The sequence below is a fragment of the Bidens hawaiensis genome, unplaced genomic scaffold, assembly GCF_021521415.1.
Source record: "Bidens hawaiensis isolate Kalapana, Puna unplaced genomic scaffold, B.hawaiensis_p1.1 tig00030891_1, whole genome shotgun sequence".
Taxonomy (NCBI): domain Eukaryota; kingdom Viridiplantae; phylum Streptophyta; class Magnoliopsida; order Asterales; family Asteraceae; genus Bidens; species Bidens hawaiensis.
The window spans coordinates 77,274-94,973 of record NW_027505198.1 but is presented as its reverse complement, the minus strand read 5'-3'; the positions used below and the strand labels follow the sequence as shown (position 1 = coordinate 94,973).

The following is a 17,700-nucleotide window of genomic DNA, read 5'->3' as shown; positions in this document are numbered from 1 at the left end:
GTGATGATTAGAAGTGATCGGGTCGACTATTTTTAGAGTGAACATTTTATTTATATTTTGAGTTATGATTTTTTATTATTTTATTAATTTTTTTGTTGAGAGGTATTTATTGTGGTCACAAATTATTCACACGCTTCTCATTTTTCTCTTCATTTGTATTTTAATTAACATTTCCCTGAAAAACATACATAGTTTGAAATACTATATTGTTTAAAAATCATTTATAAATAGATATTTAAATAAAACTAGTACCGGTATGCGCGTTACAGCGGGAGCATTGATACATATTACCTTGTGTGTCGCAATGGGACGTTAATAATACATAAAGTTACAAACGTTTACCACGTGTTACAACGTAGATAGATGTGAAGTTGTCGTGAAGAAAACATAAAAAATATATTATATTTAACCGGTTGTTTTGGTTGCGTATTGCGTAAAGTCGGTATTGAATAAAATTTATATTGATGTTTGTATTCGAAATTTAAAGTAACATTACAATGTTGAAAAAAAGTTGAAATTATATTATATTTGACCCGGGTCAATTTCGAACGAAACTTATACCGGAACGTAATTATATATAGTCATGTTGCAATGGTTTCATGAAATATGTCAAATATTAATTATATGAATAATACAAAATATGTCAAAATGTTAAATTAATCTTGCAAAGGAATCGAATATAATCAACATAAAATATTGAGTTAAGTTGCAACTTCCAAATGAATTAAGCAACTACCATGAAATGGTTTATTTGATGAATAGTAAAGTTTGTAAGACAACTAACATATAGTTTTTTATATATAGATTATAGATATAATATATAATTATAGTTTTATTTAAAAGAATACATATATTTCTTACGAAGCTCACTAATAAAGACAAAATTTAAAAGTTGGGAGAAATGTATTTGTTCAAACCTGGAGAGTTGCATTTTGATAACGTGTGACAAAATATGGGAGAAAATTATTTGTTCAACACGTGACAAAATATTGTAGGTCTAATATTATAACTTCGAGAGTTGCATGCATGGTCAAACGTAACTTAACACACAAGTAATATAATGGAATCGGTTCAATAAGAAAACCTTGTTCCCGGCCTGACTGGGTTTGACAGAGCCGTCTTTAAGGACAACTTTAGTCCTCCAATTTCCAAAACAAAATAAATATTTATGCATTTGTAATTATTTAAATGTTTCCTTTAATTACAAGAAAAGAAATAGAACAAGTTATCAAAAATATATAAAGGTTGAGTGATAAAAAAAATACAAATAAAAAGATTTTAGATTGATTGGATATAAAGATACGTAAGAAATATGATATAAAACGTAGACGTAGTGGCTATTCGACACGACCTCAATCGATGTTGATTAAGTTCATTCCCATACCAAACTAAACCCAAAAAAATAAAAAATCCATAAAATTAATACATTTAAATAAAACGACAAAAAAATTAAATATTTGAAAATAAAAAAATCAAATAAGAAAAGAAATAAAATGAAAAGATTTAGAACGAGCTACTTAAAAAATTAAGAAACTATTGATTAATATAAAAATATAAAAAAAAGTCATTGGATTTATCAAATAAAATAAAATATAAAAAATGTAAAATAAAAATAAATAATAGATTAACTGATAGAAAAACTAAACTTAAAAGTGAAAAAATGAATACAAATTAAGAATAAAGTTAAAATGCAAATGACAAAAAAATGAGAAGGGTGAGAATGAATCCAGTCCATTGATCTTAGATTTGAATGGCTGAGATTAATTTAATAAATAAAAATTGATGAATGTAATAACTCATCTTTGTTGATTTTCTCTCTCCACATGCAATGCACATGTCAATTCCCCCATCATTTTAAAATGTCCATAACTTTTTCATACGACATTATTTTTTTTTAAAAAATTCACGATAATAATAAGCGTTTTTTATCTTTAATATGAGTATCATATTGTTATATAAAAATAAAAAAAATTTAATGGGTTTTTTAATTGTGTTTTTTTATTGTTCATTGTGTCATTGTGTAATATGTTGTTTCTATTGTGTTTTACGTTTCAAGTCATTGTGTTATACGTATTCACCATTGTGTCTTACGTTTTAGGTCACTGTGTTATACGTATTCACCATTGTGTTTTACGTTTCAAGTTATGTGTAACATATATTAAGCATTGTGTTTTATGTATTAGATAAAAAGACACAATGGTGTGCGAAAAAAGACACAATGGTGTGCGAAAAGAAACAATGATGAAAAAAGACACAATGGTGTGCGAAAAGACACAATGACGAAAATAGACACAATGGTGTGCGAAAAGACACAATGACGAAACAGACACAATGATAAGGAAAAAGACACAATGGTGTGCAAGACACAATGACGAAAAAAACACAATGATAAGCGAAAAGACACAATGGTGTGCGAAAAGACACAATGGCGTGATTTTTGTTTTAAAATTTTATATAACAAAAATCATACTCATATTAAAGATAAAAAAACGCTTGTTATTATGATGAATTTTTTAAAAAAAAAATATCATACGAAAAAGTTATAAACGTTCTAAAATGATTGGGGTATTAACATGTGTCTCGCATTCGGAGAGAGAAAATGTGTACAATTACCTCTATACCCTTTTTCTTTTGGTCCCCACTTGACACATGTCAATTATTTATGGCTTGTCACACTTCTCATTTTTGTTACCCTTTGTAGAATAACTTCACCCTACAAATTAAATGAAAACATCAAAATAGTAAATATTTTTTTTCTATCAACACTAGTTTGGTATAGTTTTTAAGAGCACCATAATAATAAATATTCTTTCCTTTCTAGTTTGAGAAAAAAACTAGTTACATGTTACCAAAAGTTGTATATAATTACAGCCTTGTTTTGTAAAATCGGGAGCACACAAAAGTTTAATTGATTGATTTTTTTTCGTTTATTACTAACATGATAAAAACAAGGGTTGGTTTACAATAACCCATAAAACTATGTCATGAAAGACGAGTAAAAGGTTATAAACTCTTGTGCAAACACCCATAAAAAAAGTATTATAATCTGTAGTTTCAAAATTGAGTATAGATGAACATGTTGACCGCAAAAGTCAAAACTATATGGCGAACTCAAATAATTGTTTCTCGGATAATCAAATATGAGTATTGGTCTATTGGATGGCTTTCTAAATTATGTAAATCTTTATCTTAGATTCTTAGTTGATAGAATTTGATTAATGATGTGAACGTGATAAATATAGATTATTTGTTGAGTTACTTAAGGACATTGTATTGGTCTATTGGATGGCTTTCTAAATTATGTAAATCTTTATCTTAGATTCTTAGTTGATAGAATTTGATTAATGATGTGAACGTGATAAATATAGATTATTTGTTGAGTTACTTAAGGACATTGTGGATTAATTGATCTTATCAGGTTCACTTAGTGTTTCTTCAAAAGGTGTGTATCTAAACATGGAGTATATATATTAATCACAATGGCGTGTGTAATATTATATCATGGTCATGTCAACTGGCATCTGGCTGATTGACGGTATAGTTTCTCGATAGAACGTCCTAGTAAAACTCCAAAGTTAGTATGAGTCCGGTTAAGACAAAATAGTCTGGCTAGAGTGGGGTAACATGGTTCTCCAAATTTGAAGAGTGCGGTAGCCTAACACATAAGAAAGTCATCGTTCCAAAAAGAGTACATTTCATTTTTCTTGAAATAAAGATTAATTCAATAACTTGAATACATACAATTGTTTTCGGTTGAAGCAATTAAAAGATTAATTTTTTTTGTGTTATATTAATTAAGGCGCTCTTTTTTTTCAAATAGAGGACAATATATGAACATTACTATTGTAAGAAAATAGTAATAGACTAAATGTCCATACTGAAATGCGAGTGTGTTGTATGTTCACAAAATGATTTTCAATATCCCAATCAAGTTACTTTCATGTCGTGTTTTAAACACGTTTGCATTTTAGTTAGTTTTTTTAAAATACAAAAATAAAATTTTCATTTGTCATGTATTAGCTTCAACTATAAAAAAGAGATGAACTTCTAAATAGAAAGGAAAATAAATAATGAGTTGGGTGGTATGCTTAGATAAAAAAGATGGACTAAGAAGTTATGGACTAAGGGTGTTAGGGCTTAAGGTCCATGAGCTTGGAGTATTTAAACTCATTATACCCTCCATAACCCTAAATCTCACATTTCCATCTTTGACTCCACACACTCAAAACACACACTCCACCCTTCATCTAAAATCCCTAGATCTAGAAGCTTAAGAGGATATTTGAGCTCCTTAATAGCTAACTAACAAGAAACATATCAAGATCTTCACCTCTAACCTCATTACAACCAAATCCCGTTTTTGAGTGAGCAATTGACCACGATCGCAATCGCAATGAACAATAATGCGATTGCGATTTGGACTTATGATATTTTGTGATATTAGAACTTAAAAGATATGTTTAAATATTTGTTCAATTTAAGACTTATGTAATGATTGGGTGAAGTTATTTTCCTCGAAAAGTTTTAAATCACTCTAATATTTAAAACTGTGTTTATGAGTAAATCCAACGTTCAAGTAGGGAACCTGGGTTTGGGGCCTTACAAGTTGGTATATGAGCATAAGTTCAAGAGAAATAAGCATCCTATATGCTTAGACTCGTGCATAGAATGTGACTAAGTGAAAGGAAGTAAAGAGAAGGCCAGTTCAAGAAAGTCATGTGTCGCTCAAGCAAGCTTGAGAACGATAAGGTACATAATTAAGTTCATAAATGTTTATCCAAACTGTTGATTCGTTCAAATTGGTTGGTGGAGGCATGTCGGAGACACATTGAATCGACTTCCCTGTTTTTGGCAAGAATTGAACAAGAGCGGGTCGTATATTATGAAAACCGAAAACTTGTTAATGATGATCCTAACGAATGGATCTACGCACAAAGGAGCGTCATGAAGAACGAAATCAAACCCTTACTGGTTCATCCCCTGCAAACAAAAAAGTTAATAGTGTAGACGGCCGAACCCTACGGTGTTCAAATTTCCGCCACTGAACACGGGGTCTCGGCTGAGTTCGTGATCGAGAGACTTAACCGCTATGTAACTTCAACATGCCTTCTTTTGGGAAGAGTAGAAGCGAAACTTGAAGAGTACTTGAATAACCGACAACAATAGTCAACAACCGAAGACGAGGAGGAGCAGGACCGCGGTATTAAAAAGAAAAAACCAAATAAGAGAAAGAAGAACAAGAAGATAAAGCAACAACATGTTTTGGCAAAAAGAATGCAAGTTTACGGGTTTTTTGTTGCTGCGATTATTCTGCTCATCACCTTTCTTTACAACCAATTTCTTCAAGGTTTCAATGAGTTTCTTTTGACGTATTTTAATTCATTTCTTGATGGGTTTTGATGTATTTTTTTGGGGGGGTTTTGATGAGATATTCTTTGATGATCATTAAATGGTGCTAGTATAGTATAATAGCTAAATCTTTTTTACCTTTTAGTCAATTTTAATATTTTGTTGCTACGATTATTCTCAGAGGTTTTGATGAATTTCTTGGAGGTTTTGATCAGTTTCTTCTTTGGGGCTTTGATGATCATCATTATATGGTGGTAACTAGTAGGTAATATTTTAACATCTTGTAACATTCGAAATTTTGTGAAATAATTATAAAGGATTTATTATTATTATTATTATTATTGTTGTTGTTGTTGTTTAAATTTTAAATAATTAATGAGTTTGGTGGTATGCTTAGATATAAAAGAAGGACTTAGAAAGATATTGACTAAGGGTGTCATGGGTCTAAGGACCATGGGCTTGGAGTATTTAAACTCCTTAAATTCTCTATAAACCCTAAATCTCACATTTTCATCTTTGCCTCCACACACTCAAAACACACACACACTCCACCATTCATCTAAAATCCTTAGATCTAGAAGCTTAAGAAGGAAATTTGAGCTCCTTAATAGTTAACTAACAAGAAGCATATCAAGATCTTCACCTCTAACCTCATACCAACGCAAATCCCTTGTTGAGTGAGTAACCCGCAAAGACCCGACGATTCCTGAAGATCTAACCGCCAGATCGACCTCGGATGTTAATAGAGTGTTCATGGAATATAAACGAAGATTCTTACTAGTCAGATCGGGAAGTTTGTTTTTATCAAGAAAACCGTAACAATGAGAGAATGATGATTCTGGTGACTGTTCGGGATTTCCGGTGACTGTAGCGGTGGTTTTCAGCGACGGCGAGTATAGGGTTTCGTAGATCTTGGCGAGACGGTTCTGTGGCCGCTTGAACCAGCTAAATCGGAGCTCGTTGATATAGTTTTGGGCTATTCGATTGTTGTCAAGCATAAACCTCAGAGGTACTGTTTTATTAAAAACATGTTACTTTTCGTGTACAGATTTTCATGAAACTTAGTAGGATGATAGATTCGATCTTGATTAATGATAAAGTAACGAACTTGATTATAAATGTGTTAGACGGTTCGTTTCGATTAAATGGGTAAGGTTCGATCCGTGAAAAGGATGAGTAAATGAAGTCGGTATGACATGAAACTTGGTATGATATTAAATCGAGTCATAAGAAATCAAAAAGTAATGAACTTGGTTGAAGGAAATGATTGAAACAGAAAAGTGAATCGACTGTCGATTCGGTAAGATACATGATGAATTTCAAAAATGTTTATCCAAAATGTCGATTCGTTCATATTGGTTGGTTGAGGCATGTCGAAGACACATTGAATCGACTTTCCTGTTCTTGGCGAGAATTGAACAAGAGCGGACCATCTGTTATGAAAACCAACAACTTGTTAATGATCTTCTTAACGAATGGATGTCCGCACAAAGCCGCGACAAGAAGAACATAATCAAACCATTTCTGGTTCGTCCCCTGCTAAGAGAAAAGTTAAAAGTGCGGACAGTCGAATCCTACGGTGTTCAAATAGCCGCCGCTTAACACGGGGGTCTTGGTTGAGTTCGTGATCGAGAGACTTAACCGCTATGTAACTTCAACCCGCCTTCTTTTGGGAAGAGTGGAAACGAAGCTTGAAGAGTACTTGAATAACCAACAACAATCGCAACAGTAGTCAACAACCAAAGACGGGGAGGAGCAGCGCCGTGGTACTTAAAAAGAAAAAAATGAAATAAGAGAAAGAAGAAGAAGCAACGGCAGGTTTTGGCAAAAAGAATGCAAGTTTACAGGCTTTTTGTTGTTGTGGTTATTCTCGCCTTTTTTTACAACCAATTTATTCAAGGTTTCGATGAGTTTATTTTGACGAGTTTTGTTTCATTTCTTGATGAATTTCTTTGGGGTTTTTTATGAAACATGCTTTGATGATCATTAAATGGTGCTAGTATATCATAATATATAACATTTAACAAGTTTGGTGCCACTAAGTGCTGATTGGGCCATTTGGCGGCACCAAATTGGTTCTTGGCATTATAATTTTTTTTCTAGTACCGTAACGAACATAACGTAAATCAACTGATGTGTCTAGACTCACAACCTCAAAGTCCGCAATTGACAACACACGAGTTTTATCAACGCCCAGTTTTACCAATCGACATCACCCCATTGGTCCGCCTCAAATTTTATACCTTTTTTCCCGTTTTTAGATCCGGAACTGTAACCAAATTAGTAACCGAAAACGACGTCCGAACTCGTGTCGAGTTACTGTCTCAATGCCTGGGATCGATAACACTTGACTTTTACCACCGCACGGGTTTACCGACTAGATAAATGTTGAATGATTTAATTGATTTATATGTTATTTGACGAATTAAGTTTTTTGGGTTTTATTGTTCATGCTTTACCAACAGTGTCTATATTGTAACGAACGTAACCAATAATGTTCGAATTCGCGTCAAATTCAAGTAACTGAAACCGCTGACATTGCGTCGATTTACCTCTGCAACGCTTATGGCATCTATAGATTTCCAAGATAATAGTTAGCATTAGGTTTCGATATGCAAAGTTTACTTTAATGCATAAACTTTGTAATATATGTAAAATCGAAGTTTATATTCCCCATGCGAACATATATTCATACATACTTATTTTTATATCCTTATTTGTTTATCACTATACCTCAAGTACTCTCTTTCATTTAAAAAGTTTGATGTGGATCACTCACTAAAAAGTTTTAACAAAATAACAAATAAAGATAAAGGTGTGGTCCAAACTTTACCTCATTAGATTTCCGTACCATAAACAAACAAAAAAAACAACACCTAAGCACTCTTGCACATCATGCATAGAAACTTGTAACCGAAACCAATGACATTGCGTCGATTTGCCGCTTTAACGCTCGTGACTGACAACGTTATGGTTTATCACGACTGGGTTTTTACCGACTTACCGGCGCAACGTTCCGGGTAAAACACTCGTTAGAGTATAATTGCTAAAAAAATTTACTTTCGAGTCAGTTTTAATATCTTGTTGATGTGGTTATTCTCGAAGGTTTTGATGAATTTCTTGGAGGTTTTGATCAGTTTCTTGGGGGCTTTGATGATCATCATTAAATGGTGATAACTATTAGGTAATATTTTAACATCTTTTTACTTTTGAATCAGTTTTAATATTTTGTTGTTGCGGTTTATCACATACCTTCTTATATATCATTAAAGATTAGTCTCTACCCTTTCGATCGTGAGTACTTCTTTTCAAACTCAGGATTATCTTGTTTATTATTCATTAATCAATTCATACACGTTTATAATAATAATAATAATAACAACAACAACATCAACAATAATAATAATTGTTTGTTTATGTAAACAATAGGCGCATTTTGGCTCACGGGCCCACTTATTTTAGGCCCAAGCCTGTTTATATTCGGCTTGGTTTGAGTTTTACAAGCCCGGCTCATTTAATAGTGTCGAATCACCCCCTTTGTACCCAAGAAAATCTGAATTTTATGCCACTGTGTACATGATATTTTATGCGAACCATATCCAGTCCAAACAGTAGTTTCTTTTCGCATTTACGGCACCCGCTCTCATATAGAAACCCTTTACTTAGATCTATGATGCACGCCAATTGTGACACCTTCATATATCAGTTTCTTTGTCAGAAGAATCTGATCAAGACCTCATTTTAGAAGTTCAAACACAATACTAGTTGCAACTTTTTTTTGAATATGCATACAAAGTGGGCTGAGAGATAGGGATGACGCGCACCCTATATTACTATTTATAAATAAAATGTGAGACTTATTTTTACCAGTTAATTGAACTCAAGTGAATTTATTGGATTGATGATCATTTTAATTAATTTTAATACACATCATTCATAGTTAACATATGTGCGTGTAGCCTGCCTAATAATATATCTTGTGCAATACACTAGTTACAAAAGATTAAGGTTTCTACATATATGATTAGATGAATATAAAATAGTTGACTTGTTTACTTTTACCTTTACTCGCTTCGTAAGCGGCAATTCATTTCAATATTTGACTTTTTAAGTCAAACTGTGAATCTTGGACTGCAAATTTGACTCTTAATACTCAAACTACCCTAACCTGCAATGGATCCGATGTATCAAACAATTATCGATCCGCCCTTGTGACCTTAGTGTATATACGCTGCTTGATCAATCTGAAATCTCAATTTCTGATTGACAACGTTATGGCATCTATAGATTTCCAAGATAATAGTTAGTGTGAGGTTTCGATATGCAAAGTTTACTTTAATGCAGAAGCTTTGTAATATATGTAAAATCGAAGTTTATATTCCCAATGCAAACATTTATTCATACATACTTATTTTTATATCCTTATTTGTTTATTACTAGGCCTTAAGTACTCTCTTTCTTTTGAAAAGTTTGATGTGGACCACTCACTGAAAAGTTTTAACAAAATAATAAATAAAGATAAAGGTGTGGTCCAAACTTTACCCCATTAGATTTCTGTACCATAAACAAACAAAAAAACAACACCTAAGCACTCTTGCACATCATGCATAGAAACTTGTAACCGAAACCAATGACATTGCGTCGATTTGCCGCCTTAGCGCTCGTGACTGACATCGTTATGGTTCATCACCACCGGGTTTTTACCGATTTACCGGCGCAACACACCGGGTAAAACACTCGTTAGAGTATAATTGCTAAAAAAATTACTTTGAGTCAATTTTAATATCTTGTTGATGTGGTTATTCTCGGAGGTTTTGATCAGTTTCTTGGGGGCTTTGATGATCATCTTTCAATGGTAATTAAATTAAAAACCAATCTCACTAAATATCTGATTTAAATATCCAATAAAGTAGAGATATACAAAAAATTAATATCTGATTTATTTAATATAAGATATATATTATTTATAATTAAAAAACCAATTTTATAGTAAAATAAATAAACGGGTCTTGTGTCTCATCAAACCCATATAGTTTTTAAATCGGGTTATAACATCTCATTTATTTGTTAAACAATTTATCATCAAACCATAAGTATATTATTAACTTTCATACAATAAAAAAATAAAAATTCTAAAAATAAATAAATATTAGAAACAAATAATATAAAACAACTCCTGTAATATGAGGGATAAAAACTAGTTAGGTAATATATTAACATCTTTTTACTTTTGAATCAGTTTTAATATTTTGTTGCGGTTTATCACATACCTTCTTATAAATCATTAGAGATTAGTCTCAACCCTTTCGATCGTGAGTACTTCTTTTCAAACTCAGGATTATCTTGTTTATTATTCATTAATCAATTCATACACGTTTATAATAATAACAATAACAACAACAACAACAACAACAACAACAACTTCAACAATAATAATTGTTTCTTTATGTAAACAAGATGCGCATTTTGGCTCGCGGGCCGACTTATTTTTAGGCCCAAGCCTGTTTATGCTCGACTTGGTTTGAGTTTTACAAGCCCGGCTCATTTAATAGTTTCTAATCACCCCCTTTGTACCCTTGAAACCGAAAAACAAAATCCGAATTTTATGCCACCGTGCACATGATATTTTATGTCAACCATATCCAGTCCAAACAATAGTTTCTTTTCGCATTTACGGCACCCGCTCTCATATAGAAACCCTTTACTTAGATCTATGATGCACGTCTATTGTGACACCTTCATATATCAGTTTCTTTTGTCAGAAGAATCTGATCAAGACCTCATTTCAAAAGTTTAAACACAATACTAGTTGCAACTTTTTTGAATATGCATACAGAGTGGGCTGAGAGATAGACAGACGCACACCCTATATTATTATTTATACATAAAATGTGAGACATATTTTTACTAGTTAATTGAACTCAAGTGAATTTATTGGATTGATGATCATTTTAATTAATTTTAATGCACATCATTCATAGTTAACATATGTGCGTGTAGCCTGCCTAATAATATATCTTGTGTAATACACTAGTTACAATAGATTAAGGTTTCTACATATAAGATTAGATGCATATAAAATAGTTGACTCGTTTACTTTGACCTTTACTTGCTCCGTAACCGGCAATTCATTTCCACATTTGACCTTTTCAAGTCAAATTGTGAATCTTGGACCTGCAAATTTGACTCTTAATACTCAAACTACCCTAACCTGCCATTGATCCGATGTATCAAACAATTATCGATTCCGCCCTTATGACCTTAGTGTATATATGCAGCTTGATCAATCTGAAATCTCAACATCTGATAATGCCATTAGAACTTTTGAAATTGATCTGCACTTTGTTTACAAAAGTCAATATTGACTTTGAAATGTACAAAATCCACTTTTGACTATCAATTCACAATTTTGGATAACAAATTCAATTTACCAAACTTTTGGCGAACATCCCAAAATACCCTTTGAATCTTTATATGTAATTTTGGAATGCGCAGAGCAATTGTAATATCACTTCCCAAAATATCCCTTGAGTAAATAGCATTCAACGTCGGATGATAAAGTAATCGAATCAGAAGGCAATCCTTCATTATCGACGCTGTCTTCTTTATCTCCGTTTTCATAACACGGTAGTTCTACGCAATTATTTGTTGCAATGTTTTAATGGTTGTCCTGAACGAACTTAGTTTGGTTCATATAGAGTTTTTAATGTTTTCAAAGTAAATGTGCATTAATTACTAGAGTAACCATACAAATCATATTACACACATACATCTTCACAAAATTACATATATGTAGAATTGTAGTATAAACAAAGTACATATGTAATATGAACACTTACGTACATGTAAATTAAACAATTGTTCATAATACATATGTAATTGCTATATAATATGAACAGTTGCTCGTATTACATATCTCATAATATGATAAGTCGTTTATAATTTATATAATACGTGTAATTGTTCATATTACCCACGCAGCGTTAGGTTAATGCGAGATGAGATTTCAACCATTAGATATTTAATTAGTTATCAAAAACAACAATAAAAATTTTATAACTAAACATAATATTTAATATATGAATTAATTAGCTATGGGTAATATTAACATTTTTCTTCTTGTTCTGAATCCTAGCACCATCAAGCAATTCCATCAATGTTTTATTGGCCGAATCGCAACCATAAAATCACAATAAAACAGTAGTCATCATTCACTTATAAATATAACAAGAGTAAACGAAACAACGTTATCGCATTCAAAAATACAAGTAAAATCACATGTTGTGATCATCACATATATAAATAGTTCAAAATTTTGATTGAATCTGTTCAATCACCTTAACGTCAACTTGAAAGGCCTTTGCAAGAACATCCTCAGCAATATCAGGGTCCGATCCAAACACAACATTTGCAATAGTAATGACACCCGGATTTTGACTACTCAAACCCGCAATAGCAAGAGCATACCCATATCCTATGTTTTTTTGGAAGTGAATTAGACCTTGTGGGAACACGAACACATCACCCTTCTCAAGTACTTTCGTAATCAGGCGGTTTTCAAGGTTAGATGTGACAAACCCGACAAGAAGACTGCCTTCAATGACGGTCAAGATTTCAGTGGCACGAGGGTGCGTGTGGGGAGCGTTAATACCCCTTGAAGCATAGTCAATACGAACCAAGGAAATACCCAAAGTGTTGAGTCCTGGTAACTCTGCTACAGTCACTGCAGTCACATTAGACCCCACGTCATTCGACGTATTGCCCATTATATTTAGCCCTTTATAGAGAAAATCATCTGCTACCACAAGCTTCACATATTTGCAAACCACACCATTCACGAATACCACATAAGCAAATCATGCCAAGGGTCAGAAATTTTACAGACTGAAAGTTTATTGCATATGACTATATAATAATTTTGCGGTCCGGGTCATCAATTACATCCTCAGTAGATATCATGCTCAACCATTTTTCAAGCCTAATTTAGAAACAGTTCATGGACCGTGATGATTCGTTTCGTTTCTTTATATCAATTATTATATATAATAAAAGAAGAGTTTGGCGCCGCTGGACTATAATTGGTCCGTTTGGCGGCGCCTGACTCACCAGCACAACGTCCGAAACAGACAACGTGCGTGATTTACGGACATTTTTTTTAGTTCAAGGACCATAAAGAACGTAACCAAGACCGACCAAATTAATGTCGACTCACCGGCGTATCTTCGGGACTGACAACGCTCGAGTTTTACAAAACCCCGGGCAATATTTTCAGACCTGGCCCGGACGTCTTACCGGGTCAAAGGTCGGACCGACCCGGGAGGGCGGACCGGTGTTTGACCCGGATGACGTCATAAATAATTTAAATATATATATATATTATATAAAATAATCACCAATTTTCATTTAATTGAACTTTGTTAATCGAGCAACATAGCCCAGCCAAAGCCCATTCATCAAAGCCTATGTAATAAAAGCGGCGAAGTCGGCAGAGGCATGAGAAAAGTAGAAAACAGAGTGGTGTTCTTCTTCTTCTTCAATTCCCATCTTCCTCTTAGTAAATCAAGTGTCCGGGGTTCCAATCGATAGATCCAATCCAGTAATTGATTGGCTTCATTCATAGTCGATTACAAAACTGGAGACGACGCACAGTTCAAAGCTTTTTTTTGTTGCCTTCTGGATTAATATCAATTTGGGGCGGCGGTGATGAGGTCGCAGGTGGGTGGGGCGGCGGTGGTGAGGTCGCAGGTGGGTGGGGCGCCGGTGGTGAGGTCGCTGCATATTATCAATTTCACTAAAAAACAAATCGGCCGGTCCGATCACCGGGTCCGGTCAAACCGGCGCCCGCACAGACCGGCCGGTCCAATAGAAAACGGGTCTTACACCCCGACCCGGACCGGTATTAAGGCTTGTATGTAGTTAATTATACACGGGCCGACTTTGCAATATATTTGTTTTTTCAACGAGTTAAAATGTGTTTTAAAATGGATTTTAGGTGAATGGGATATTATTTGGATATATGTTTCAAAATGTAAAATCATGTAAAAGTAGTATGTCGTAACTAATTGTGTCTTGAATTTTATCATAGTATGTAGGTGTTTATGAATTGAGTTGAAGTAACAACTACAAATGATACCATAAAATTAAAAATAACAGAAAACAAAATAAAGCATAGGAAACAATACATGCTTTATTTAGACCAAGCAACATAAGGAAAACAAAAAAATTAACTAAACCATTGCACACTAGTTTATTTTGATCACATAATCAATAGGGCTATCACTTTTACCCGAAATCCTACTTGAAAAAACACGTATTCGAACCCGAACTAACCCGACTCGAAGAACCCGAACCCGAGAAAAGACTAACCTAAACCCGAACCGAAGTAATTCGGGTTGGTTCTCGGGTTTGATTTAGAAGATTTGGGTCAACCCGACCCGAATATACTTTTAGTTTTGAAATTAAATATATGTTTATGTATAATAGGCTAAGTCTTAGTCACTAAAGTTATCAGAATCTGGTTCTAATCGGCTGTTGTCATTCTAACTATTATGGATCGATTGCTTATTATTAATTTATGAATTTCATTTATTACTTATACCAACCGTAATCGAACAACCAAATCACGCCCGATTGAATACGATTATAGTTCGAGTTAGTTTTACTCTTCTTTTAAATTGTTTTATCAAGTCAGTTTACTTTATTATTTGATTATATGTGTTATAAGCAAAGAAGAATATGTTGTTTTAATTTTAGTATTATAGTTTTTTTTTTTTAAATTTGGTTTTGGGTTTTCTAAGATACTTGAAACCCGATTAACCCAACCCGAAAAAACCCGAACCCGTTTTACCCGAACCCGAAAAACCCATGAGAGATTTGGGTTGGGTTTCGGGTCACGATTTAAAACTTTGAAGCCTGAATAACCCGACCCAAAAAACGAACCCGAAGAACACCCCTAATAATCAATGCTAAAACCGAGAAAATAACTAACATTGTTAGCCATTTTGTTCCATTTAAATAAGAGGGGAGATACTAAAGCACAGGGAAAAAATAAATATCCATAATACCCTTAGCTAATTAATTCGTACCTTAAATATTATATTTAATTGCAAGTATTTCATTGCTAATATTGAATGTTGATTAAATGGTTTAGTTGTTAAGATCTCTTCTCATGCTTGGCGTAGTAACAAGTGCCTCCCGGACTAAAGTAACTATATAAGTGTGTAATATGATTTGTATGTGCATTTATTGAAAACATTAAAAACTCTATACAAACCAAACTAAGATCGTTCAACACAACCATTACAACATTGCAACAAATAATCACGTAGAACTACTGGTTTATGAAAATAGAGATAAAGAAGGATGATCATCCGCCGGTCAGAGATGTCGCTTCCAATACGTAATCGTCGGTGTGGTTAGCTTCTCAGCCCATTTTGCTAAAATGCACGAGTGACGATCGATTGCTACAAACCCCCTGATTTGTGAAAGAGAATATAGTGTATGATGGGTGACAGTAGTTCATGGAAAGCCAAGAGGAGGGTCCTGAGGCTGAATTAATTTGTGAAGCGTGTAGCACTAGTCCTAGTCGTGCGTTTAAGGGCACTAGATGCTTGTCACACTTTATGAGCAATCAACATGTTATGAAATGTTCGGTTCCTTCATAATGAAATCATCAGTTGTTAGTAATTATTATCCATTCATAACAAAGGAAAGTTTGTTATACAATCAAAACACAACTCATAACTAGATGGAAATAAATAGAAGTTACAAAACAAGAATTAAATAATGATTTACCCTTAAATGACATTGCTTGATTTCATCTTACATCGGCAACCAAACATTACTAGCTAGGGTTGGCGGCGGCACACAGCGCTAGTGGGCATTGAAGACACTAACAAAAAAGAAGTTTAGGGTTAATGATTTTGGGTAGAGTAGGACCCGATGTTTTCTTTTTATAAAGAAAATTGGATCGTTTTTGGGCCTAAGAAACAAAAGATGGGCCGAGAATGGATCGTTTTGTTAACATTGTTGATGGTTCATTGTGCTTGAGTGATGGGCCCGGATGCTCGACCAATTCTATACGAGTCGAGTCGTGCCCTTATCTTTCTGCCTTCTTTATTCATCCGAGCATAGCCTCGGGCCTAGGTAAAATGGCCATTGACAAGGGTACCTCGTCAGTTAAAAATCATAGATAGCCTGTTTTTTTTTTAGAAGAATAACAATTTACCTTGTAACGATTAGGAGTGTCTTAGTGAGTCTGTATGTTTTTATGATAACATGTTCTTACTTTCACAGAGTGAAAACTGTCAAGTGTTTTAACCACTTAAGAAATGATAAGACATTTATAACTTCTCTCAAACAATACATTCATCCTCCAATCATCTTTACATTTTCCATATTATTATCAACTAATTTTTTTTATTTTCCATAACCAATTAAGTTTAAATAATTATAAAAAAAATAAGTCTATTCCTTATAAATTAATAATGAAAAAAAAAACAAAATAAAACTACAAATTATGATAATTATTAGAAACTTAAAACATAAGTTGTACAAGTCTATGTTTTGATAGAACCAACTGATTTGTTCTTTAGCAATTAGCACCCACCCACATCTTTCTTCTTTCCCCTTATGGCAAAATTAGTCACGAACAAGTAACAACGATCTTCCCCGCTACAACAACAAAAAAAGTATTCATGACTTTGCGAGGGACCTGCACACACTCATAAGTTGGCCCTATCTCAACGAACATCTCAAGAATGGCCAACGGTTGTAGTTTTGCAACAGGGCGTCTATAAGATGCGCCCATCATCCTTGGTGGGTGTATGTCAAACCCTTGTTGCCGGTGATCAAGTGAAGTAAGGCAATGTGTAGTGGGCGGCAATTTAGGCCGAAAAATGGGCGAGAACACCGCCCCATAGGCGACAAAGGGGCGATTTATGGGGGAGAAAAGGGGGGCGACATACATTTGTCGTCTGCTTGTGCTATAGAGGTGCTGACATGGCGGTCACCTATAGGTGGAAGGGGCACTTTATGGGCTACAACATCCCCCCCTCCCCCGGGGCTACATGTCGCCCCCCTTGGCCACATGTTAGAAACACCCTCCATTTTATAATCCTCCACTACACAGTCTAATATCTTACACTTACATTTATATTTTACAAAATCTAGAGATTCTCTTTGAAACAACTCGTCATCAATTTATAGTGTGGCATAGTGGTAAGTGCTTAAATCTTTTTAGTTAACGTCTCGGATACAAGTCCAACTTCAGCAGGTTATTAGTGATGCTGGTAACGAGTTCTTACTGTTAAAAAAATTGAACGTATAAAGTACAAAGTGTAAATCGAACAA

At 33.8% G+C, this 17,700-nt stretch overlaps 1 protein-coding gene across 1 annotated transcript; it reads right to left on the bottom strand.

The window, feature by feature from the left end:
* Positions 1–12,399: 12,399 nt before the first annotated feature.
* LOC143611377 (putative germin-like protein 2-3) lies at positions 12,400–13,134 on the bottom strand. The gene has a single exon (XM_077085587.1). It carries the CDS (start codon positions 13,113–13,115, stop codon positions 12,657–12,659), a length of 459 nt encoding a protein of 152 aa, XP_076941702.1. The 5' UTR covers positions 13,116–13,134; the 3' UTR covers positions 12,400–12,656.
* Between the last annotated feature and the right edge of the window lie 4,566 nt (positions 13,135–17,700).

Bases quoted from the DNA above. Each gene is read 5' to 3' on its own strand.
- LOC143611377 (XM_077085587.1), bottom strand. From the start codon at position 13,115: ATGGGCAATACGTCGAATGACGTGGGGTCTAATGTGACTGCAGTGACT.